Source organism: Fulvia fulva, chromosome 11 (genome assembly GCF_020509005.1).
Source record: "Fulvia fulva chromosome 11, complete sequence".
In the NCBI taxonomy this organism is placed as follows: domain Eukaryota; kingdom Fungi; phylum Ascomycota; class Dothideomycetes; order Mycosphaerellales; family Mycosphaerellaceae; genus Fulvia; species Fulvia fulva.
Genome location: NC_063022.1, coordinates 3,132,559 through 3,153,868, shown reverse-complemented (window position 1 = coordinate 3,153,868; position 21,310 = coordinate 3,132,559). Strand labels below are relative to the sequence as shown.

The 21,310-nt window shown below is 54.3% G+C and overlaps 11 protein-coding genes across 11 annotated transcripts; 3 read left to right on the top strand and 8 right to left on the bottom strand.

Annotated features, from left to right (window-relative positions):
- Window positions 1–253: 253 nt before the first annotated feature.
- CLAFUR5_13299 (Glycerol 2-dehydrogenase (NADP(+))) lies at window positions 254–2,413 on the bottom strand (the record flags this gene model as incomplete). The annotated part of the gene is made up of 2 exons (XM_047912447.1): window positions 254–1,103; window positions 1,947–2,413. 2 exons carry the CDS (start codon window positions 2,411–2,413, stop codon window positions 254–256), a joined length of 1,317 nt encoding a protein of 438 aa, XP_047768464.1.
- A 746-nt stretch (window positions 2,414–3,159) lies between these two features.
- On the bottom strand, window positions 3,160–3,405 carry CLAFUR5_13298 (uncharacterized protein; the record flags this gene model as incomplete). The annotated part of the gene is made up of 1 exon (XM_047912446.1): window positions 3,160–3,405. One exon carries the CDS (start codon window positions 3,403–3,405, stop codon window positions 3,160–3,162), a length of 246 nt encoding a protein of 81 aa, XP_047768129.1.
- Window positions 3,406–3,946: 541 nt separating this feature from the next.
- CLAFUR5_13297 (N amino acid transport system protein) lies at window positions 3,947–5,268 on the bottom strand (the record flags this gene model as incomplete). The annotated part of the gene is made up of 3 exons (XM_047912445.1): window positions 3,947–4,219; window positions 4,272–4,805; window positions 4,864–5,268. The coding sequence occupies 3 exons, from the start codon at window positions 5,266–5,268 to the stop codon at window positions 3,947–3,949; spliced, it is 1,212 nt and encodes a 403-aa protein (XP_047768461.1).
- A 1,285-nt stretch (window positions 5,269–6,553) lies between these two features.
- CLAFUR5_13296 (putative extracellular glycosidase) lies at window positions 6,554–7,699 on the bottom strand (the record flags this gene model as incomplete). Its single annotated transcript, XM_047912444.1, has 1 exon — window positions 6,554–7,699. One exon carries the CDS (start codon window positions 7,697–7,699, stop codon window positions 6,554–6,556), a length of 1,146 nt encoding a protein of 381 aa, XP_047767814.1.
- A 1,138-nt stretch (window positions 7,700–8,837) lies between these two features.
- On the top strand, window positions 8,838–9,653 carry CLAFUR5_13295 (uncharacterized protein; the record flags this gene model as incomplete). Its single annotated transcript, XM_047912443.1, has 1 exon — window positions 8,838–9,653. The coding sequence occupies one exon, from the start codon at window positions 8,838–8,840 to the stop codon at window positions 9,651–9,653; it is 816 nt and encodes a 271-aa protein (XP_047768462.1).
- Window positions 9,654–9,816: 163 nt separating this feature from the next.
- CLAFUR5_13294 (uncharacterized protein) lies at window positions 9,817–10,962 on the bottom strand (the record flags this gene model as incomplete). The annotated part of the gene is made up of 1 exon (XM_047912442.1): window positions 9,817–10,962. One exon carries the CDS (start codon window positions 10,960–10,962, stop codon window positions 9,817–9,819), a length of 1,146 nt encoding a protein of 381 aa, XP_047768463.1.
- A 1,537-nt stretch (window positions 10,963–12,499) lies between these two features.
- Window positions 12,500–14,132, bottom strand: CLAFUR5_13293 (uncharacterized protein; the record flags this gene model as incomplete). The annotated part of the gene is made up of 3 exons (XM_047912441.1): window positions 12,500–12,820; window positions 12,884–13,993; window positions 14,049–14,132. The coding sequence occupies 3 exons, from the start codon at window positions 14,130–14,132 to the stop codon at window positions 12,500–12,502; spliced, it is 1,515 nt and encodes a 504-aa protein (XP_047768457.1).
- A 1,213-nt stretch (window positions 14,133–15,345) lies between these two features.
- CLAFUR5_13292 (uncharacterized protein) lies at window positions 15,346–15,756 on the top strand (the record flags this gene model as incomplete). Its single annotated transcript, XM_047912440.1, has 1 exon — window positions 15,346–15,756. The coding sequence occupies one exon, from the start codon at window positions 15,346–15,348 to the stop codon at window positions 15,754–15,756; it is 411 nt and encodes a 136-aa protein (XP_047768458.1).
- A 108-nt stretch (window positions 15,757–15,864) lies between these two features.
- On the bottom strand, window positions 15,865–17,137 carry CLAFUR5_13291 (putative thioredoxin reductase; the record flags this gene model as incomplete). Its single annotated transcript, XM_047912439.1, has 2 exons — window positions 15,865–16,197; window positions 16,256–17,137. The coding sequence occupies 2 exons, from the start codon at window positions 17,135–17,137 to the stop codon at window positions 15,865–15,867; spliced, it is 1,215 nt and encodes a 404-aa protein (XP_047768459.1).
- Window positions 17,138–18,788: 1,651 nt separating this feature from the next.
- On the top strand, window positions 18,789–19,442 carry CLAFUR5_13290 (uncharacterized protein; the record flags this gene model as incomplete). The annotated part of the gene is made up of 1 exon (XM_047912438.1): window positions 18,789–19,442. The coding sequence occupies one exon, from the start codon at window positions 18,789–18,791 to the stop codon at window positions 19,440–19,442; it is 654 nt and encodes a 217-aa protein (XP_047768460.1).
- Window positions 19,443–19,549: 107 nt separating this feature from the next.
- CLAFUR5_13289 (Thiol-specific monooxygenase) lies at window positions 19,550–21,074 on the bottom strand (the record flags this gene model as incomplete). Its single annotated transcript, XM_047912437.1, has 3 exons — window positions 19,550–20,269; window positions 20,313–20,974; window positions 21,035–21,074. 3 exons carry the CDS (start codon window positions 21,072–21,074, stop codon window positions 19,550–19,552), a joined length of 1,422 nt encoding a protein of 473 aa, XP_047767743.1.
- Window positions 21,075–21,310: the final 236 nt, after the last annotated feature.

Here is a 21,310-nt window from a genome sequence, read left to right as displayed (position 1 = left end):
AGTATTGCGCGCACTGTGATGTGCGGAGGAGGAATCAAGATTGAGGACAAAGATATATGCTGGCGGTCTGAGGACTCACCCGGTCTGTCCTCAGGCCCAGCTTGACTCCATACTTACGCGCCGTTCGGGGGAAGGAGAGCTCGATTTTACGATCTCGCTGTTTTCGAACTAGTCTGTGCGCAGAAATACTCGAGCCATAGGACCGCGAGCATGTGCTCCTTGTCATAAGGAACGCCAAGATGTACGATTACCATCAATGAACCATCCCCATACTCACATGTTTCTTTTCCAATACTCCTCCTTCGACCTCGACCTCAACATCTTCCCCTTCCATATCATGACCAGGAACACAGCACAAGCCGCTATCCTCGCGACGAACGCAGCACTGATGAAGCAGTTCTGCGTGCCTAGACCATTCAGCCAAGGGGTGGTCGAAACTCATGGTATTTCGAATGATGACCACGGTTGTCATCCCATCGCCACTGACAGCAGGATAGCTGTCGACCAGAAAGTTGACGCTTGGCGTGATGCCGCAGCAGTTGCAAAAGGCTGTGCCGCACATCGCCACGATCAGGCCAAACCAGTGGATCTGATGTGCGGCACCCACGCCCCAGAGGATGAGTGATGCGGGAAGGACGATGAGACAGATAGTGAAAGCCCATAAGCGGTGTTTGGGCCCAAAGATGCTTTTGACCTTACCAGTGGCCGACAGCTTCTGCATCTCTTGCCAGGTCTTGACATAGTCCCAATGCGGAAGCACCTTGCTGTTGTCCTCTGGATCAACAGAACATGGCCAGTGGATTAGATACAGATCGACATAATTGGTTTGCAACCTTTGCATCGACTCCTTAAGAGCCTCGGCCACTCTCGCATGATCTGTATTATGCAGCTTCGTAGTCAGGAAGACGTCTTCGCGTGGCATGCCAGATTCTTTGATGGCCTCGCCGACTTCGACTTCAGTGTTGTACACGGAAGCGGTATCAATGTGTCGGTAGCCAGTCTCAATGGCTGCTGCGACTGCCTGCTTTACTTTCTTACGATCTGATGCGGTGCCAAATCCTAGTAGTGGTATCTTGTTGCCATCATTCAACGTCACCGTACGCCTGCAGTATCACGGCGATCAGCATCGGCCTAGATAGACATCATGTCGTGTCGACAATACATCTATCAGATGTGAATGTCGCCGAGTATTCCATTACCTGTTTCCTGCTTACTTCCCTCACGCTCGGATCTGGTCGACATCTTGCTGACAGGTCCTGAAGATGATAGCGGCGAGGATGTCGTTTTCACCAGCATCACGATTAGTGAGGACGATAGTTTATGGTCTTCATGTTCAAAGTTGGCAGCGTCCTCGGAGTGATGTCGTGCGAAGCGGAGTGGCGTCAGCGAGACCGGCTAGTACTAAATCCCTATCTATCATCTGGATATCGGATGTGGCGATGACAGCAGCGACAAAGGTAAGAGTATGCAACTCATCTTGATAATACTTGAATCTGATGATGCAAACAAGACGAATCGATGACAACGAGGACAGGATGCAGTCTGGGCGATGAGGATCTTCAAGAGTCGGATGAAGGCTTGTCTTGTCGCCAGAGCCAGCCACGTGCTGAAGGAGCCACATGCTGAAGGAGACAGCATTTTCAGAAGTGAAGTTGAGACCTCGGCCGGCAACGTACTTTGTCACCAGCCCTTGGAGTGCGATGGCTACAACTGAATCAAACGCCATGTCACTGCCCCTCTTGAGGCTTGGAAATATCCTCCAACTCTTACCAAGGCCTCGACCTCCCAAGCCGCCTTCTCAGTCCCAGCAAGACCTTCTCATCCAACTCCCTGCCCGCCTCCAACTTGAACTCCTGCCCCTGCAGTCGACCACCACTCCACTCCACCCTCCACACCCCCCCCCCACACCTCTGGCTCGAATCCACACTGCTCGTCCCCGCACCCACGTATCCCTCATCTCCAACTTCCTGGTCTTAGCCAGGCATTCGATCGCAAACCCCGGCGCACAAAACGGCGTCTTCCAGTTCCAACCAGGAACCATGACAATTCGTTCCCTGCTCACACCATACTGTACGGTCCGCCATTCCAGTCTCCCTCTCCAGTCTCTCGCCTGCTTGGCCTCCACGAAGGTAATCTCGAAGGTATTGGTATCGTAGAAAAGAGGACGAGACTCTGTGGCGATGGCGCGACTGGTGAGAGACAAGCTTGTGAAGGTGGCCAAGGCAAGCTCGCTTGAGCCGTTGCGAGGTCGCTTGTGGCAGAAGCGAAGAGTGCCGTCTTTGACTTGGTAGCAATCGAAGCCGATTTTGCCGTCAGAGGCCAGTGCGTAGCCGTAGATCTGGTTGCGTAACTCGCCGGGGAGTGTGTCGAGTCGGCCGAGGGAGGTGTCTATAGGCAAGGTGGTTTGCGACATTTGGTGGTGGATCAGGAGGCGATGTCGTTGAGAAGTTCAACTATGCACTCCGAAGGTTGGTCAGTAGCACGAATCCTTTGTATGTGAGTGAGACTGTGCACATGCTCAAACACGTGTTGTGTCGTCATGAGAAAGTGCTGATGGTCATGCTCTGGTGAATGGTCAATGAACAGTAGGTACAACTCCTCGCTAAGACGGAAGCGAGCGTTGGGCATTATGCAAAGTGGTCAGCATCAACTCTCCTAAGTCTCATGTTCCGCCTCTGAAAGCCTGCCAAATTCCCATTCCTAGTCGTGCAAAGCATGGCAGAAGCCAAACACTTTCGCAACGAAAGTCTCTCATGGAGGAAGCCCGGAAAAAGGAGGCTGAGCATCCAGACGCCTCCAGAGCTTCGCCACGAAAGCCTCATTCATCTTCTGGCCCTTCTCAATCTCCATCTCCAGCTCGCCTGGCCCGCTTACTGCCTCCTTCTCGAGATCCACACCTACCTCCCAGCGCACCCCCCAGCTCTTGCTCTGAACCCTAAGAGCCCGAATCCCGAATCCGCGACCTGAATCATCATGCCTGATGACGATATCCTCGATGTGTGGTAGACAGGAAGTGGCGAAACTCTCTGCCTTGCCCAGTGTTTCCATGGGATGCGGGGGTGCCTCCATCTTCACGCCGTCCATCCTATACATGTATATCCTGATCGTCGGCGGATCTTCGTATGCGATCGAGAATGTGTTGACCTTGAAGAATAGCGGTCAAGCCTCGACGGCGACCGAAGAGCTCGTGAGACATAGGCTTCTAAAGGTTCCTAACCCGGTCGCCGCATTATTTGCACCTTCTCGGCGAGGGCGAACGCGAATGGTGGCATCTTCAGGCTGGTAGCATTCGAAAGCGACGCAGTCATCGATGAGTGCGTACTCGTAGATCTCGTTCCTAAGCTCGCCTGGAAGTGTGCCAAGCCGACCGAGTCCAGAGTCCGTGTTCGCTGGCGTCTGCGACATGGTGATTGACGTTATGTGTTTGCGCTGGTTGGTGGTTGTCACAAGGCGTGTACTTCAGTGAGGCCAAGTGTTTTGTGTCGAAGTCCTACATGACTTGGAGTTTAGAAAGGCTGATATGCTGCAAGGCCCCGAAGCACGTGAGAGGCTTCGCAAATGAGCGTTCACTGCCAGCCAATGACCTAGCACGTGAACGAAAAGCATCCAATGACGCCGAGAGAAGTGTCCTACCAGAAGTTGAGTCTGGAGGTGGGTGGTGCACATTAGTGACTGGTATTGCAAAGCTGTTCACGTCAACATATATACAAACAGAACACGCAAAGCACCCGCTCTGCTACGTCGAATTATCAGCACAGCTCCAGCTGGCCCCTTTACCTGTATCGTCATGTATCGCCTTGCCGGTGGCGTAGAGGCCCACGCCGCATATGAAAGCGCCAAGCACGAAGATGAAGCTGTTCAGGACGAACAAGCAGGTCTTCTTCCAGTTTGAGAACCATTTGCCGTAGTTCATGAAGAGCCAGAAGACGCCTGGGACAATCAGTATTCAAGTGACGCTCTGTCTGTTCTGTTGTGACTCGCCCGCAATACCATAAGTGAACCAGGAGACGAAGAGTGCCACAATCAACGAATTCAAGTTGTTGAACACAGGAATGCTCTCAGCAATGACCCAAGCGATGATCCAGAGTATAGCAATGATGCCAATCCAGGACCCTAGTCCGGTCCACGTCTTCTCGTGAATATGTCTTGAGCCTCTGAACATCCGGAGGTAGATTTGCTTGGCCGCGACGTTTGCGTAGATGACTCCTGCGATCACAATCTTTGATCCCGTCAGTATAGCTCCCTGTATCAATACTAGACTCACGACTCACAGTAGGCAGCGCAATGCCATACGCCACCTTCTTAACCACGGTACCCGCAGAGCCCAGTGCCGGCGATGCCACGTCTGCTCCGACGTACACATATATGACCACAGCTGCAATCAGGTAAAGACTGATCGCTGCGGATTGCAGTCCCGCCAGCGCTTTCGGAAATTCCTCCGGCTTCTGCATTTCTGCGATGAAGCTGAAAAATGCCATGTGACCCGCGTAGGCAAAGCAGATGTTCATAGCGGAGCTGAATCCAGTCGGAAAGCTAGGTGATGTGGTAGCCTCGACGATCGCTCCAGCTGGCTTCCCGATCCCCACTGCAATCACAGTGATGAACACCGCTCCCACGATTGAGATGAACGACACAATGCTCATGTACGAGACATTCTTGAGCGTCCGCGGCAACGATAGCAGGAAGAAGACCACCAGTCCGACAACTCCCCACACAATAGTGCAAGTGGCGTGTCCAGTAATCGCATTCCAGGCAATCGTGAAGGTCAAAAGATGGCTGCCGAGAATGAAGATCAGGAGAATAATCTACGCCCAAAGTCATGATTAGTCCGTACCTTCCCATGCCAAAGACGATCACAAGTACCTGTGCAGTTCCAATGAGCTCTTTCCCGAAGGTTCCCATCAGCACTTCTCCAGCATCAGCCATATTTGCCACGTGTGGGAAGGCCTGCTTGAATTGTCCGAACACGAATCCCGTGTAGCTTGCGATTATGCCCAGGACGACCAGCATGATGACTCCAGGAACCAGCCCGACCGTAGCCATCACGGAAGGCAGAGACAAGATGCCCAGCGATATCGTTTCCGCGATCATGAGGAGTGAGCATTGCCACCAGGTGAGCGTCCGATATTTGACCTCAGCATTCGTTTCGTCGCCAAAAGGATCCCCAGGCGGACCATATTTGCTTCCACTTCGCTCTGGTGAGTCTGCCTCCTGGTCGTGCATTTTGGCCTCTGCGTCCCTTGAAGGACTAATGCTGGAGTCGGACATGCTGTCGTAGAGTGATAGTAAGTAACAACTCTGCGAAACTCAGAGTCAATAAGGACATTTGTTGGCCTGGGCGACCTGCACCATTCCGACGTCGCTCATAGTCTATGGTCAGCATGTCTTGTTACGTCACTTATTGGTCAACGTTTTCTGTGAAAGTGTGCTTGTACCGAAGTTCAACACTAGATCCACCTGGGCTTGGCGGGCACTGTGAACTTTATGGTCGAAGCTTCGACACAAAGTCTCTTTGAAGACGCTGTGCAGACACAAAGAAAGCACTGTCTTGCATAACAGATAACTGTAGGGCAGGTCTTTCCAGGTGCATATGCCGAGATCGCACTTGGTGTCGGCATTCTGACGGGATTTCTGCTTCCTGTCGTCACCTAGCACGTCGGCGAATGCCTCCATAATCGTGTGTAGGAGGATCCGAGTACCAGGTAAGACACTGGCCAGAGATGGGGTCACAGCGAGTGAGAGGAAAGAGAGCATGGCACAAGCTTTATAGCAAGGCATGGTCCGGCAGTGGCAGCAGTGGCACCAGACTTGCCTATCGCAGCCATGTCAGCTGATGATGATGATCAGATAAGGCCGATAAGTGGTCCGCCATTCATGTGAGGAGCTCTGGAGGTGAATGCTCTGCTGAGGGGTACTCCTTTCGAATGTCGTGGCTCAGTTGTAGGCGTGCCAATGCACGACCTGCACACTCGAAGCGTCGCCGCTCCAGCATCGAGGCATCACTCCCGCAATCTAATCCCGCATCTACCATTCGTATGCTTGGTCTCGTCTGTGGGCGACGAGCCAGACATTGTGAGAGTCGATACAGTAGAGACACGGTGTCATGCGAAGGCGTTGTCTCGGGTGTCGCGCAGCAGCGACCATGTCCACAGTATCGGCGATCGGTCGTTCAAACGGACGGGGTGAGAAGTCATACGTGATGCGCATAATGTGATACAAGACAGACGCGTTTCGTGATAGTACATGTCCTTAACACTTTCGAATGGAAGAAGACCATGTTTGCTTGTTGATGGAGGAAGGAGTCGGTGCTCGGATCGCCTCGGCCCAGCCTTCCAGGAAGCAACAGACCACACGAGACAGAAGGCGCAGGTCACCTTATCACGACTTCACCTTTACTTTGAAGCGACAGGCTTTCGAAGAATAGGCTAATATGGATTGAGGGTATATCATGAAGCACGTTACCAAAAAGCACGCCTGCCTTGCCTTGCCCGACACCTTCAGCTATCCCTAGCTCTGAAACATACACTGTCGTCTTGCATCTTTTCTCGCGCGATCAGAACTTGCCGCCGCGCAAGAAAGACTTCGGCCGATCCTGTTTGGCCTCCATCATGATCGACTGCCGCGACACCGCAAAGTTGCCCTGCGCCATCATCGACTTGTACTCCATCAACTCAGCATTCTGCTGCTCCCAGGCCTGATCATGCGCAGCAGCCTCAGCTCTGCCCTTCTTTCGCTGGGAAATGCAGAAGAAGATCCATGCAATCACTGCGACCAGGACGCCACCGAGTACACCGACTGCGATGCCGATTTTGGCATCAGTCGAGAGACCCTGCCAGTGTTTCTCCGCCATTTGCGCAGTCGATAGCTTGTTGATGCGCTTATATGCTTCCGACTGTCCCTCCTTGATCTGAATACTGCTCCAGTGACCGCTGTGGTCGCCGTAGCTGTACGAGCTGGAATTGGTCGTGCCATCCGTGATCTTAATGCTCTTGACATTCATGACATACGGAGCACCCTTGAAGTCGGCCTTTCCACCAGCCCACTGGCGCGTGCCCTCGTTCTCGGAGCAGCCGCCACACCAGAGACCAAACTGGATGCGACAGGGTGTCTGCGGGTAGAGACCAGGTTCAAGGTATCCTTGCTCTCTCACAACATTGCCATTGAGCATCCACTGGATCTTCTCTTGCGACCACACGATCGTGTAGTTGTGGAAGTCGTCTTGCGCGCCGTCGAGGGCGGGGTATTGTGAGTTGATTTGGGTGGTGTTGCCCCAGCCGTAGTAGTTGTTCTCGACCGTGGAGGAGTTGCCGCCCATTACTTCCCAGTCGACTTCGTCCAGATCGTCGGAGAGAAGGATTACTGTGGAGATGATGCCGGTGCCTGGTGCGGCCTTCATCATGATCTCGACGGTGCCCCAGAAGATGTAGAAGTTCGACTTGACGGTGACGGAGTCGCCCTCTTTATCGATCGCCATAGCCGCGCCATCCTGGTCGTCGAAGCTGATGAGCTGTGTGCCTGCCGTCACGTTCCAGAAGTTGATGTCGAATTCGCTGACGGACTTGTTGTACGCATCGCTAAAGGTCGTGCCCAGAGCTGGATCATCAGGGCAATTGGCGCTGAGTGGATTGCAGTCTGTAGATGTCTGCGCAGCGACTCTGAGGGCCAGAAGCGCGAGTGGAAGGATCAAGAAACGAGACATGGCTGTTCCTTGCAGTGTCTTGGTGGCGCGTACCAGGTGGTATGAAACAAGTGCTTATCTAAACCTTCGATCTTCGAATTCGTTGCAGCGCCGGCCCGCGGACACTGCGATATGTGTACTTGAAGGAGTGACTGAGGTCGTCAAGACTGACTGGAGGGAGGAAACGCGGCAAGAAGGAGTGAGTGTAAAAGTCGCGGCCAAGGTGAAGATGTTGCACAAACACCCTCGCGCAAGATGGTGACCCCTGATCGCAAACTTGTACGCATGCGATGAAGCTCAACGGTTGGCTCTGCCGTTGGCGCGGCTAATCTCGTACCTGCATAGATGACGGCAAGCGTGCTATTCCAAAACATCCTTCGCGAGACGCGACTTCATGTCCTTCGATGCAATAACAGAAATGGCGACGATTCTCCTACTGCCGCTTCTTCGCGGAAGTCAGAGTGTCGCGTCGTGCACAGCTGGATGCTCCCAGTCGCACCACATGATCAAGGAACCATACCGCCCCACCCACAATGATACCAAGCTGGGATGTCGAAGACGATCCGTGGATGGCTTTTCCTGATACGAGGAACGAGCACCGAGGCCATCGAGAAGTCTGCTTAGCAAGAACGGTATCGCAGAGCACGCTTTCTGACTGCACGACAATTTCAGACATGAACGTGAGATATGGCTGCTCTTAGCACAACGGGCCTGCCGCGAACGCGAGGCATTTCATACCTACGAATGGAGCTGCAGGTGCTTAGAAGGTGTCGTCAATCTGAAGAGTGTCCGTCATATGTGCATACTTATCGCCATGCAGTTCCACGGCTCACTGCATCGGGCCCAAACACAGCCTTCACCAGAAGACAGCTGATGGTCACCGCAAGAAGCTTGTGATCCAGCCACTGGCACATTTGCTACGTGTCCCCGCGGGAGCTGGTAGCATGTGTCTACAGGCATTGAATTGCCGTGCAACATCTTCAAGCGTGCGAACGACGCTCACACTGCCAATCCGCGATTGAGAACTAAGACATTGGGATATCACTCGTGCTAGTCTACGCAGGAAGGAGATCGCATCGACGCTCGAGACCGCTGTACCACAACGGCTTCCATCGGCAGTCTGATGTAGTTCGAAGCTGTATTCGAGAAACGGCACAGAATGGCACATCATCGCAATTCAATTCTGGCGGCAGTCGACCTCCTTCACGAGGTCTCGAAGTCTACACACACGGATATCATCGCCCAACCTCACCAGCGATCTCGAATGCCAGCTGGCTTCGTGTCACACGATCCGCCAGCAGGACTGCTTACTCTGCCACAGGAGTTGCGAGATCGGATACTGGACTTTCTACCACTTGTTTCGCCCACTGGACTTGTGTTCCTGCCTGACGTGGAGGACACTCCGTCCAATCCCAGCCGCCTGTACTCCAGACACAACCCTGATGGCTTCGAAGCGGCATGGCACTATCGCGGTCTAACGGAAGTCTGTCGCACCTTATACCACGATGTCAAGCCTCACTTCTGGTCGAAGAACAAGTTTGTGGTGCATTTCGAGAAGAACGGCCTCGGTCAATGGCTCAAGGTCCCGGACAGCTGTCTGTACCACGTCCGCTGCCTCACCATCAAAGCCGGACCGTGGGATACGCATGTGGAGAAAGAACAGAACTCCCCACGGCAATGCACCATTGACATGACAGTCAAGCCCCTCGAGCGCACAGCTCCTAAGCACGAGTGGGACATTTGGCTGTTGGCCTGGCAGCCACCAGCTGATCTGGATCCCGAAGACATTATTGACGATCGAAAGTGGACTAAAGGACAGCGAACATGGGCGCGCGACGTACAAATAAAATGCGCTTCGATATCAAAAAGCGTCGGAACTCTGACGCAAGGAGCTGGCGAAGGTCGGTTCAGCTCGACAATCAACCAGGAAATTGTCAACGGTTTCGCACTCCTACGACAGTTCTGCTTGCCATAACGAGCTGACATCAACCCTGCTCAACATCTGCTCCAACGAACAACGACCTACTCTCCAACTTCCTGCTGCCATCGAAATGTTGCCAAACCGCAATGCCAATCAGCAGCAATGCTTCCTCCCTTTTGCTATGCATTCCAACTCCTTCCAACTAGACTGCAGAGCTTCACCTCCTTCCCTCATCTGACTCCTGCCTTACTGCCTTCTGCTCTTCATCTTGAGTCCATGGCAACCGCCCATTCACCATCAAGTAGTGAAGTCTTATACGACAAGCAGTAGTTGAGCCACGGTTCAGGATTCTGGCAACCTGTTTGTATGGCACCGCTCCGCCGGCTCGAGCAGGATTTCGGAGCCCTATGAGCTCCTCCTCCTCCTCTTCTTCGGTCCACTTACGGGATGCAGCACTGCCTGTGCGTGGCTTCTTTGGCGAGGAAGCGGTCTGCTTGCCTACGCCGGTTTTGCGCTTCTTGCTTGGTGCGGATGTGGCAACGCTTCCTGACTTTGTGGACCTGGAACGCTGGCTTTGGTTCTCGGATGCTGCGACGGTGGAGCTGGAGCTCGATGGTGACGACAAATCTTGTGTCGTTGCCTCTGGAGGTTGGTAGTCCGACATGGGAGTGTCTTGTCGCATGGTACCATCTGCTGGCTTCGCGTTGGCCTGAACCTCTGGCTGGACATGAAAAACTAGCTCCCAGGGTGCCTCCTTCAACAACGGATCTTTCTTGAGAGGTTCGGTCTCTTCTTGCTGGTCTTCCACGTCCCACATACTCGGAGCTTCACGCCCTTGCTTAGGCTGCCTCTTCCCCTTCTTGGCACCTTTGTTCTTCTTTGCGACCTGCTTCTCGACGACTGGAGCCGCGGGCCCCTCCCAGCTGTCAGCTGCCTTCAACCTCTCAAAAGCCTTCTGCCTCTCAGCTGCCTCCTGCCTCTTAGCTGCCTCCTGCCTCTCACGTGCCTCCAGCATACCAGCCGCCTTGAGGAGCAAATCGATACCGTGGTACGGATCCGAGGCTGGGACACGCGGGTTTCCAAAAGAGGGGGACGGGTCGTTCTTGAGAGGCGAGAAGCGGGCGTTACTCTCCCTGGCGTCGATGGCCGAAGCAGCTTCGAGGATGGCGTTGACACCGCGGTACTTTCCCTGCGCCTCTTCCATTCTGTCGATAAGCTTCAGGTTGCGGTCTCGGGGCTGGGTGGACGGGGTGCTGTTGCTCTTTGGCGTAGTCACGGGCATGAGAGCTCCAAAGGGCTGTTTGATGGTCTTGGCCGTGATGCTTGCTGGGGGCTGATAAACCGGCAGATCTTCGAAAGCCATCCTGTCGTCTCGTCTGCGGGATAGCGATGAGGTCTGTCCACTGTATCGATTGCTATGCTAGCAGATATTGAGTATACGAATGGTCGATGTCCCAGTATATCAATAGTCCAGCTCAAAAGATGCGAACGAAATCGATACGATCGCGACGATAATGCTGAAGGAAAAAGAAATTCCAGGCGTCGAGGTCGTATGGTGAGAGAAACCAAGTCGATATACTGTGGGAAAGAACTATTTGCGACGACTGCAAGCACAGTGGGTAGATATAGCAAGTGCAGTGGGCCCGTCCTTGCCAGCTTCCTGAACGTCGACATCCCGCTGATTTTGATATTACAGCAGCTGGTTCTGGTCGCTGTTGTTTCTGTCGTCAGTGGGAATTTTGAGCTAGTCAGGGGCATACATGTGGCTGTCGACTGGTCACTTGTTTCGAGGCTATCGGAAGAATGGCTAGGCTTTTCGTGGCAGGAAGGAGCTATCGATCACCTGATTCATACATGTAGCAAGAACGATTCGAGCAAGGCGACAGCGTCGACTTCTCGCTGCTCTGAGGTCCGCTTTCCACAAGAAAGGTGCCACCTTTGCTTCGGGATCATGGCATGGGAAGCATCGAAGACGACTTGCGAAGCCGTACTCCAGGCTCTCCCACAGCAGCTCGAGTACGAGATCTTCGGTCATCTGGTGTGAACACTGAACTAGTCACCAAGATGAACCCGGAAGGACCCCATTCAAATCGCTCGGACGGCGCATCGAGCAAGCACACCAGATGCTGACACAACACACTATCCAAATGTGCAGGACATCACGAGCAGTATCCCAAGCGCTACATGTACCCTTCCTCACTCCGACGCTGCTACAAATCAAACCCGGATCTTACCTCCGTCACGTGTGTGGAGCGAACACCTAACCCGAGAAACCGAGACCCATACTCACAACATCACTCCACCACGATCCCTCATCCTCCACCGCAAGCCCCCGACATGCCCACAATACCACAGCCGCATCGACACCTAGCGCATCAAGACTGAAACTACAACCAGACTTCTGCGCAGCGTCTTTCTCTTCCCCTTCGAAGCTTCAAATTCCGGGCCGCAACGCCAGGGTTTCGCAGGTGGCAGGATCTCTATGACATTGAGCACACCATCAAACACATGACGTCGTACACACTGGAGTTCACGCTCGACGGAGACAATGGGCTAGAAGACCTCGGTCCCGGGCATGGATTATGATGCCGTGGGTGTGAAAGATGTTCTTGCTGCCAGTGTTCATCGGCCGATTGTGTTGAGTAGATCTTTGTTTCACACCGCGGAGCTATGAGTCCATGGTCGTCAACAGCTTCGAAGGGGCAATATGACGGGGACAGCGAGCGAAAGCACGGGACGAGTCGAGTGTCCACGACATTGAGTTCACATCTCTGGAAAAGGAATGCAGACTGTGACGGGCAAGGGAAACAAGAGGTGTCATGTCATCTTTGGATTCATTCTCGCTCAGCTCTGAGTTGAGCTTATGCTACCTGCTGGGTCTGTTCATGCCAGAGGCAATCTCAGAAAGGGACGCAGTCATTGTCATCGCCAATCGCGGCCGGTACTTTGGACACGAGGATAGCACCGCCGTAGGCGTTGTACACATCGATAACGCCCTGTCCCCTCATGTTCTCCGCAGTATCTCCATATCTCGTAGAGAAGTGGAGAGTGGTTGCATCCCTGCCAGGAGTCTGGAAACAGCGCCATTGGTGAATGCCATAGATGCGGTCGTGAATGTGGTTGCAGCCTTGGCCATCTTGCCAGGGAAGTTCGATGTCGACGAGGAAGATGACCTCTCTCAAGCCGTTCAGTTCGTCGCTCGTGAGAGTCTGGTCACAGACCTTGTAGTGAGCAGTACCAGGCTCGGCGCGCTTGGAGAGTCATTGCTTGGCGGGAGGGATGACGAGGTCACAGAAGCCCTCGCCCTTGACGCCACTCTCGAAGTGTGTGGTGACGACGCCGCCGTAAGCCTCCTGAACTTCGGCCATGACCTGGTCGCGAACAGCAACGACAGTGTCGTCACGCTCGGTGGCGAATTTGATTGCGGTGTAGCCGACACCGTTGTTCTCGCAGCGCCAACGGCTGATGTTGTTGACAGCCTTCAGGATGTGCTCGCAGTACAGGTCGCTGGTCTCGCTGTCGGTAGGGAAAGGTACACCGACCTCGATGTTGAAGAGAAGCTGAGTCTTGCCGCTGTCAGATCCAATGTCACAGGCCTTGATGATAGCTTGGCCATTGTCGACACGCTTGACGAGGTCGGTCATGACGCTGTTGTTGATGTTGCGACGCATGATCTTGCGTGTTGGGTAGGTGAGTTTGCAGGAGCCGTGGCCGGCAATACCGCCTACGTTCTTGGAAGTGATGGCGCTACCGTAGGCATTCTGCACTTCCGAAACAGCACCATCGCGGACTGCCGTGGTACTGCCTTTGCGCTCCGTGGTGAACTTGAGAGAGGTGCCGCCAGAGCCGTTGTCTTTGCAGCTCCAGCCCCCAAGGCTGCTGATACGGGCGCGATTCCAATTGCAGCCAGAGCCGCCGTTGAAAGGTCGACCAATGTCGACGTTGAACAGGATGTTGGATTTGCCTTTGTTCTGGCCAGCCACGGAGGTGATGTCACAGCTCTGGAAATCTGCCTTGCCAGCCGGGATGCGCTGGGCGACACGAGGTGGAAAAGGATAGCTGGCATCACAGAAGCCCTTGCCCTTGACACCTCCCACGTCGTGGGTGCTGATAGCGTCGCCATAGCTGCGGAGGACGTCAGACACAGCCGCGTCACGCACAGCAACGACGGTGCCGGTGTTCTTGACGGTGAACTTCAACAAGTTGCCACCCTTGCCGTTGCCATTGCAGCTCCAGGCCACACCACCATTGACGATAGGAGGAGTGTATGCGCAGCTGGGGATGGCGACGCTGAAGTCGACGTTGACCAGGAGCTCAACCGTGTCAGGCTCGGAGGAGATGTCGCAGATGTTGAAGACTGCGTTGGCGGCGTTGGTGTGGGCGATGTTGTGGGCCTTCAAGTGGTGTCAGTGTTATTCAGATGAGATGAGTCAAGGTTGCATTGCAAACCTCAGCACCCGAGAAGGTGGTCTCTTGGCCAGTGGTGGCGGTGGCACCGAGTGCAGCTGCCGCTGCGAGGGTGATGAGCTTCATGGCTCAGTGAGAGTGGGGTGGTTATCGAGTTGGAAGTGTGGTAGTCGTGAGTGATTCTGGGAAGGTGTTTGTGTTGGTGTGTGCGAAGGAAATTGTTTGTGAGTGGAGGGAGAACGAAAAGGAAGGAAGTCGAGTTCTTATGCTGTGAAAATTCGAGCGGCAAACGCAGTGAAAGAGACCGTGCTTAGGTCACGCTGATGTCGATGCGGAAGTGAAGAAGGTGCCGCAGCGGGTCGATCACGCGGCATCCTCTTGTGAGGCAAGTACGATGAGCCTGCAGGAAGTAGCCCCGGGCGGGTGGCAGTCGCGACTAGTTGCTTGAAGGAGGCACTCGGATATGAGCACCCCAAGATCCTGTCCACCATGCCATTGACTCGAAGCATACGCGAGCAGGACCTAAACGCATGACCGTCAACAACTGATCGCGAATGTCGAGGACGAGATCGGCCGCAGAAGAAAGTCGTATGCTCCTACCCTCGACGAGGCAAGTCACTGCCATGCAGAGGCGAGCACGACATGGGTGAAGCCTCATAGCCTGACTGCACCTCTCTGCTACTCAGATCATGTTCCGAGGCTTGTACGAGCGCCATCACTTTGCATGTACTCATGGTTTCGTCCGATCTCTCACTGGTAAGATGGAAACGCTCTTAACAGAAGGACTCGACCCTACCACGATTACAACACAGCATCTATGAGGCCTCGTAGAAGGAGTTGGGAATCAGGTCTCAACACCCGAACACATCAGAGGCTCAACTGTGGCCTGCAGTCTTGTCGTAGTCGACTCGATCATGGCGTTTGTACCAGCATGCGCGTGGTTGCGCGACTCTGCTCCATCTCCCTTTGCTAGAAGCCTCAGCAAACACAGAGACACAAACAGTGGCCCACACATATGATCAGCGTGAGGTGCATAACCCCCGGAAAGGCACATCAAGAATCATGGACACTCCCGAACTGACTACTGATACCAATGTGTCCGCAGCACAAGCATCAGGCAACGACAGTACAGATATCCACCGCCTTGACACAGCCGACTTGTGGGACAATGGTCCTAGGGTTGTACTCAAGTCCTTTTCAAAGCACTAAATCGTCTCAACCTCGTTCAAATGGCCAGGTACTTCTCTGATCAAGCCCTTACCGACGCCCGAGGAGCTAGATCTCAGCTCTTTGCGGGACTCCCACCGAGCGCATCGTTGGCGGTGCCTCCCAGCATGGCATGCAAGCGATCTCAACGGCAACAATCCCAGGAGCGAATGATTATGAGGGTGAAGGTGAACGTGATGGCCAGAACGTAGAGGAAGCGACAAGTCCAGCAGTGGACCATGAAGAAAAAAGCGAAGGCGACGACAAGGAGGCGGAGGAACCGGCGATGGGGGCAGCAGCAGTAGCTGAGAAGGATGAAGGGGAGGATGATGAGAATGATGTCGATGTGTCCAAGGTGGTCAAGGAAGAAGAGCAGTCAGACTCTGACCAGGCTGCGGATAACGGACAGAGAGACGGGACTTCATCGAGAGCGGCTTCAGGTTCAGGGACGGATCACTTTCCTGAGATGCTTCAGCATCACGTCGCTCAGGCCGTACGCCAGTGCCGAGCAAGACTCGGGCACATCCATCCAAGTAAACGGTGAGGCAGTGGAGATTTTTTAGCTTGAGAATCCACCTTGGAAGCACATATGTTTGAAGGATGAATAGTGATAAATTCCCAGGATATTCAGGTCTCGACTAGTAATTCACACCTACCGATCAAACTCCCCAGCATACGTAACATCACCCTCAACATTCATCCTCGCCCACAACGCCCTCTCACTCTCAACCTCCCTCTTGCGAGGTCGTGGCAAGACCCTTCCACCAGCGATCTGCGCCACCGAGTTCTCCCTCTCTAGCTGCACGTGCAGGAACACTGCTGTGCGCTTGCCGGTGAAGAAAGCGTGTGGGACGTTGGTGACATTGTCTGAGTTGGCGTCGCCGATAGCGTAGATACCTGCGATGTTGGTTGATAGGCCTTGGGAGCCGTTGGCGGAGAGTTTGGTGCCGAGGAGCTGGACGCCGGCGTCTTGGCCGATGGTGGACTGTGGGTGGGGTGTGTTAGTGGGGACTGAGGGGAATGGGTGAGGTGAGATGTCATACCTTCTGCTCAGAGGGAAAGTCGGCAAAGAATGCATTCCGCAGGATAGGTTCGCCACCACCCTCAAAGTCGACCTGGAACAAGTCGTGCTCAGGATGCGTCGGCAGGCTGGGATCGGCGAATGGTGTGGCGCCATCTCGCAGGCGGGTGAGGTTCGACATTGTGCGGTTCTCGATCTTCACGTCGTGGAGTTGGAGGTACGTCTCCCAGCCCGGGAAGGAGGTCTCTGCCTTTTGCCGTTCTTCTGGCGTGTCGGTTCCGTTGACGAAGAGGACAATGTCGGTGTTTAGGGTCAAGATCTCTCTGACTGAAGTGACGGCGCTGGGCAGGTCGGCGAGAATACCCAGAGGCTGGTCGGCGTGTTCGTGGCCGTCGCACCATGGGCACCAGTAGATTCCTTTGCCCCAGTTCTCTTCGATACCGGGTGTCTGAGGGAGAATATCCCTCATGCCAGTGCCCAGCACAACCTTGCGGGCTGTGAAAGTGACCGGCTTGTTATCCGGGTATGTGATGGAGACCGTGAACAAAGTCGTAGCGCTGGGCGTCTGCGCTGGCTCAATGTCTGTGACTGTGCCATTCACCATCGCAATAGTGCCGTAGTCCTCGACTTGCTGGCGTGCTGCGAAACGAAGCCATGCCGGTGTAACTCCGTCGAAACCACTAATGTCGTGCGCATGCCGTGTTGGGTCGTTGCGGTATTCTCCAGAATCTACCAGCAGAACATCGCGACGCACTCGGCCGAGACCGCTTGCTGCGGCGAGACCAGCAGGACCACCGCCAACGATGATGGCATCGTAGTCGGCCTTGACGGCTGGTGCGAGGGATGGTGCAGCTGCGGCAGAGACTGCGAGTAGGCAAAGGCCTAAGAATGATGAGGACCACATGTTGGCGAAAGCGTCGACACCGGAAAGATGGCAGTGAAAGGCCAGCAGTCGTTCCAATGGACGAGGGATTTCGACCTTTTTATATTCAGGCTACGCTTAGACGAGGCGAGAGCTCGGCTTGTCTCAGAGGCCCTTGCATTCGACGCCGTTGGCTACTCGGTGACTGCCAAGGCCGCTGTGTTGCGAGAATGTTGTGCTACACTGCGACTGGCGATGCTGGAGCGCAACTGCTGCATTGCAGGTGGGGTATGCAGTAGCTGCGATGCTCGTCTCTCGATCGCGACATGACTGCTCGATGAGTGGGTGTGGGAAAGCAGCAGGCACGACAGGATCTGTGGGATCGTGGGATGGTGCTCCCACCAGCATTTGTGTGTCAATCAGGCCCGTTTCTGTGCCTGCTGTTCAGGAGAAGGTTCGCTGAGAAGCATGCAAGCACGGCAAGGAAGATCACCCGCCCGCTGTGGCACGTGCACCCGCAAAGGCGGATCCTGTCTCGCGCTCCGGGCCTCCATCTCTTTTCTTGGGTAGAACACTCCTCTTCCTCTGGTACGGCAACAGCTACGACAGACTCCGACTTGGGACAGGACTTCCTTTGAACGCCATCCGGAGAGCTGAGCTCAAGCGATGTACGCTATCTGCAGTCGACAAGCTCTATCGAGCGTGTGTGACCGCTACTGAGATCAGCACGCTGGCGCCCGCGTTGCAGCTGATGTGCATATTGCGTGCAGCTCAATGGCCTATACAGGTGTTTCTGCATATGCCGTTTCAGGCATGCTTGAGCTGGCGACTTTCGGCATGCCGTCATCGTCGCGAACGATCAGTCAGCGAGCACGTGAGATGGACTGCCTTGGTTGATGGTTACACACACACGTGGTGCCTGCGACCACAAAACACGTACAATGCTAATGCTCTTCTTCGCCGGTTGGTGTTCCAGGGGAACCTCAGCTTGGGCATGACCAGTTTCACGATGAACCAGTGCTAGGATATGCGATGCTTGCCACTGTTGCGAGATTGGCACGTCTGAGACTCGCCCGCCGCTGAGCGCCAGCACAACTTCCACATCTTCCGGCAGCATGTCATTGCCTTCTTGTCTGATCAGCGTGTCAGCCTGAGCGCCAGCTCAGCCCTACGTCGGCGCGGTCGGAAAGGCAGTGTTGCGTTCTGAAACAACCTCATTAGGTACTCGTCTTACAGAAGTATGGAGGCTGCCGTCTTCTCGCGTGGACACCATGAACAGGGAATGAGTACCAATCCCTTCCGCAGATTTCATCCCAAATTCCGTGTTGACCAAACTTCTCTCGCAGCGTGGACCAAGCGGGACCAAACGTTAATCAGGAGGCATGTCTTCTTCATGCAACCCAACACACAAACATTTCCGTCAGCATGCAGACTTTCAACACTTGCCGGCACTCCCGACACGAGCATCATATATCACTCCCACATACACGAAGGCGGTCGCGTCAGAATCTAATACCTTCTCCTCTGGGTATCAACAATGGCGTCGACTATATCTCTTGGCCAGCTTGGAACCGAACATTGTTGGCGACCGCGACAGGGCAGATACAGAAGACGACCTAGAAGAGATACCGGGCCAGAGCCTCTGCGCCCAACAACGACTGACCTACCACCTGTGCCGTTGATTCCAGCAGACATGGACATCTCCACCTCGCACGTGTTTGACTTCCCAATGCCACCATCTGCGCCCGCATCGCCAAGATCAAATCGACCGTCAATGCCGCGACGCCACACGATAGTGCTCAAGGCAGAGGCCGATGATGTATCAGGCCCTCCAGCGCCCGCGCGAGCACCTCCGCCGATACCAAAACAGTGCGAAGAGATTATCTTTCGCAACCCCTGGCTGCAGGACCGGCCTGTTATAAATGAGTCAATATCGGCCATGTTCCACCCTGTGATGCATCTTAACAGCGCCCCAGAATCAAAGTTCAGCGTTGACAGCTCTTGCTGGGGCGAAGATCACCGTCGCGACTCATTGGCTCTGGACGAACCTCGACAGTCGCAATCGAGCAGCTGCGCTGCCGAGTGCGCAACCTCAGCAGGCGACTCAGTCACGAACGATCCGCGAATGAGGTCACACAGCCACACGACAGATTACGACGTAGAAGACGAGATGTTCTTCAGCACAATGCAAGCCTTGCTCACAATGCCACCGCCACCAGTCGATGAAGATCTGACCCCGACCGAGACGCTGCCGATCCTAGCGCCTGCCAGGTCGGATTTTGTTGAAGGTCTCAAATTTGTGCTCTCTGGAATGAGTCCAGCTGCGAGTGGCTGGCCTTGTCCGTGACGACGTCCAGACAAAATATTTCAATGACTTCCCTTGCTCTGCGCCTGGCAGCGTCGCAGGATCTCTGCTGGTCGGCCACCTTCGCCGCTCACTGCCGGGTGGTGAAGCTACAGAAAAGACAGATTGTCTTGGTGGCGCTCGACGACTTCCCTCCCTTCTTCATCAACAACTTCTCGAAAGCTCTGCACCTCGCCGCAGCCAGCACTTTGTGGACCAGGATACTTTCTGATATGCTCAATCGCCCACCTCGTTCCAGTGTCAAGCACCGGCGGACACCGACCGTGTCCTTCCAACTGCGGCAGCCCAGCGAACTCGAAAAGCCACCTGAACCAGTCCATGCTTTCGCCATTGTCCCAATCGATCTGATGGAACTTCCTGCGCTCCGCCTTCGTCATTTGCGCTCGGTCTTCTTCCCACGATTGCTGCTCGGCAGTGTGTGGCAGCGGCCTTGTGCTTCTATTCGACCACAGTCGTGCAATCGCTATGGCCTGATACTCGAAGGACCTGAACGTCAAGACTCTGGGAAATCCAATGAAAGCCAAAGTGGGAAAGTCCCGAATGAAAGTGTGCTGGTAGTTGTTCACGATGCGATCTGTGGCATAATCGTACAGATGCCGGCCATTCTTCGACGAGTTCCAGAAAGGATGGGATACTTTGTATCCTGTGCAGTATATCACTTTGTCAATATCGCGGAGCACCGTTCCGTCTGCGAAGAGTATGCTGCCGTCACTCCTAAATTCCTCGATGACAGGTAGCCATGCAACACCAGGTTCCGGCTTGGCACCATCACATCGTCCCTGAGATCTTCTGGAGTTGTAGATCGGTCTCTGCACGTCTGAATTCGACAGCAGTTGTCGCACAACATCACACCCCGAAGCCAGAGTTCCCAACCACCACGACCTTCTGACCACCATACGCTTTCGGTGTCCTGTACGTCTTTGAATGCTCCACCCGACCAGGAAACTTGCGCAGATACGCCTCCAGTCCAGTGACATTCGGGATGAAGGGAACGGAATAGTGGCCGTTCGCAAGAATCACAGCATCAAACTCTTCCTCCCACCACTCGTCAACTTTCCTGCTAGCGTCGTGTACCCTCAACACCAACCGCCATCGGTCCTTCGGCAACCTCACCAGATCTTCCACAGTCGTATTCAACACCAATGACGAATCAGTCTGATGCCAGGAGAAGTAATTCTCAATATACTGCTTCGGAACATGATGCGGCACGAACGGACCATACGGGAACGGGATTTTCGTAAAGCTCATAGCGACATCAGGCACATTCGTCGTGAGCTCGGCATAAATCGGAGTTCTATCGAAGCGATTCTGTGTTGTTGGTTCAGTGGTCGTTGGAAGATGTGTCGGCGCTGGTAATGGTTTGTCCGCTTCAGGTGGGAGGAGACCAGGCAAGAGTGGTAGCTCTCCTGGATCGTCATCGTAGATCCAGGTCCCGCCTGCTGTTTCTCGTCGTTCGAAGATGGTGATCTTGGTGTGGTAGTCTTCTGCTTTGAGGGCTGCGGCGGCGGCGGCGCCTGGGATTGTCTGTTAGTGGGAAGGGTGTTTTAGTTGAGCATGTGATAGTTTCGACGTACCGCTAGCGCCGGCGCCGATGATGGCTACGGGTTTGACCATTTTGTTTTAGGAGGTAGTTTGGTTATGACTTTGATGGCTTTCGAACGGCATTATTGGGATGCTGAGATGCTCATGTGGTCATTCCTTTGAAATGCGGTATCCCGGAAGAAGTGCTGGGATTCGTGCTGATGCGGACCGATGGCGTGCTTGGTTGTCGTCGGATGTGGTCGGTTCTCACGATGCCATATTCTGCACTTCTTTATATCTGAGCCATGCTGTCAACGTGTTTCCCACTC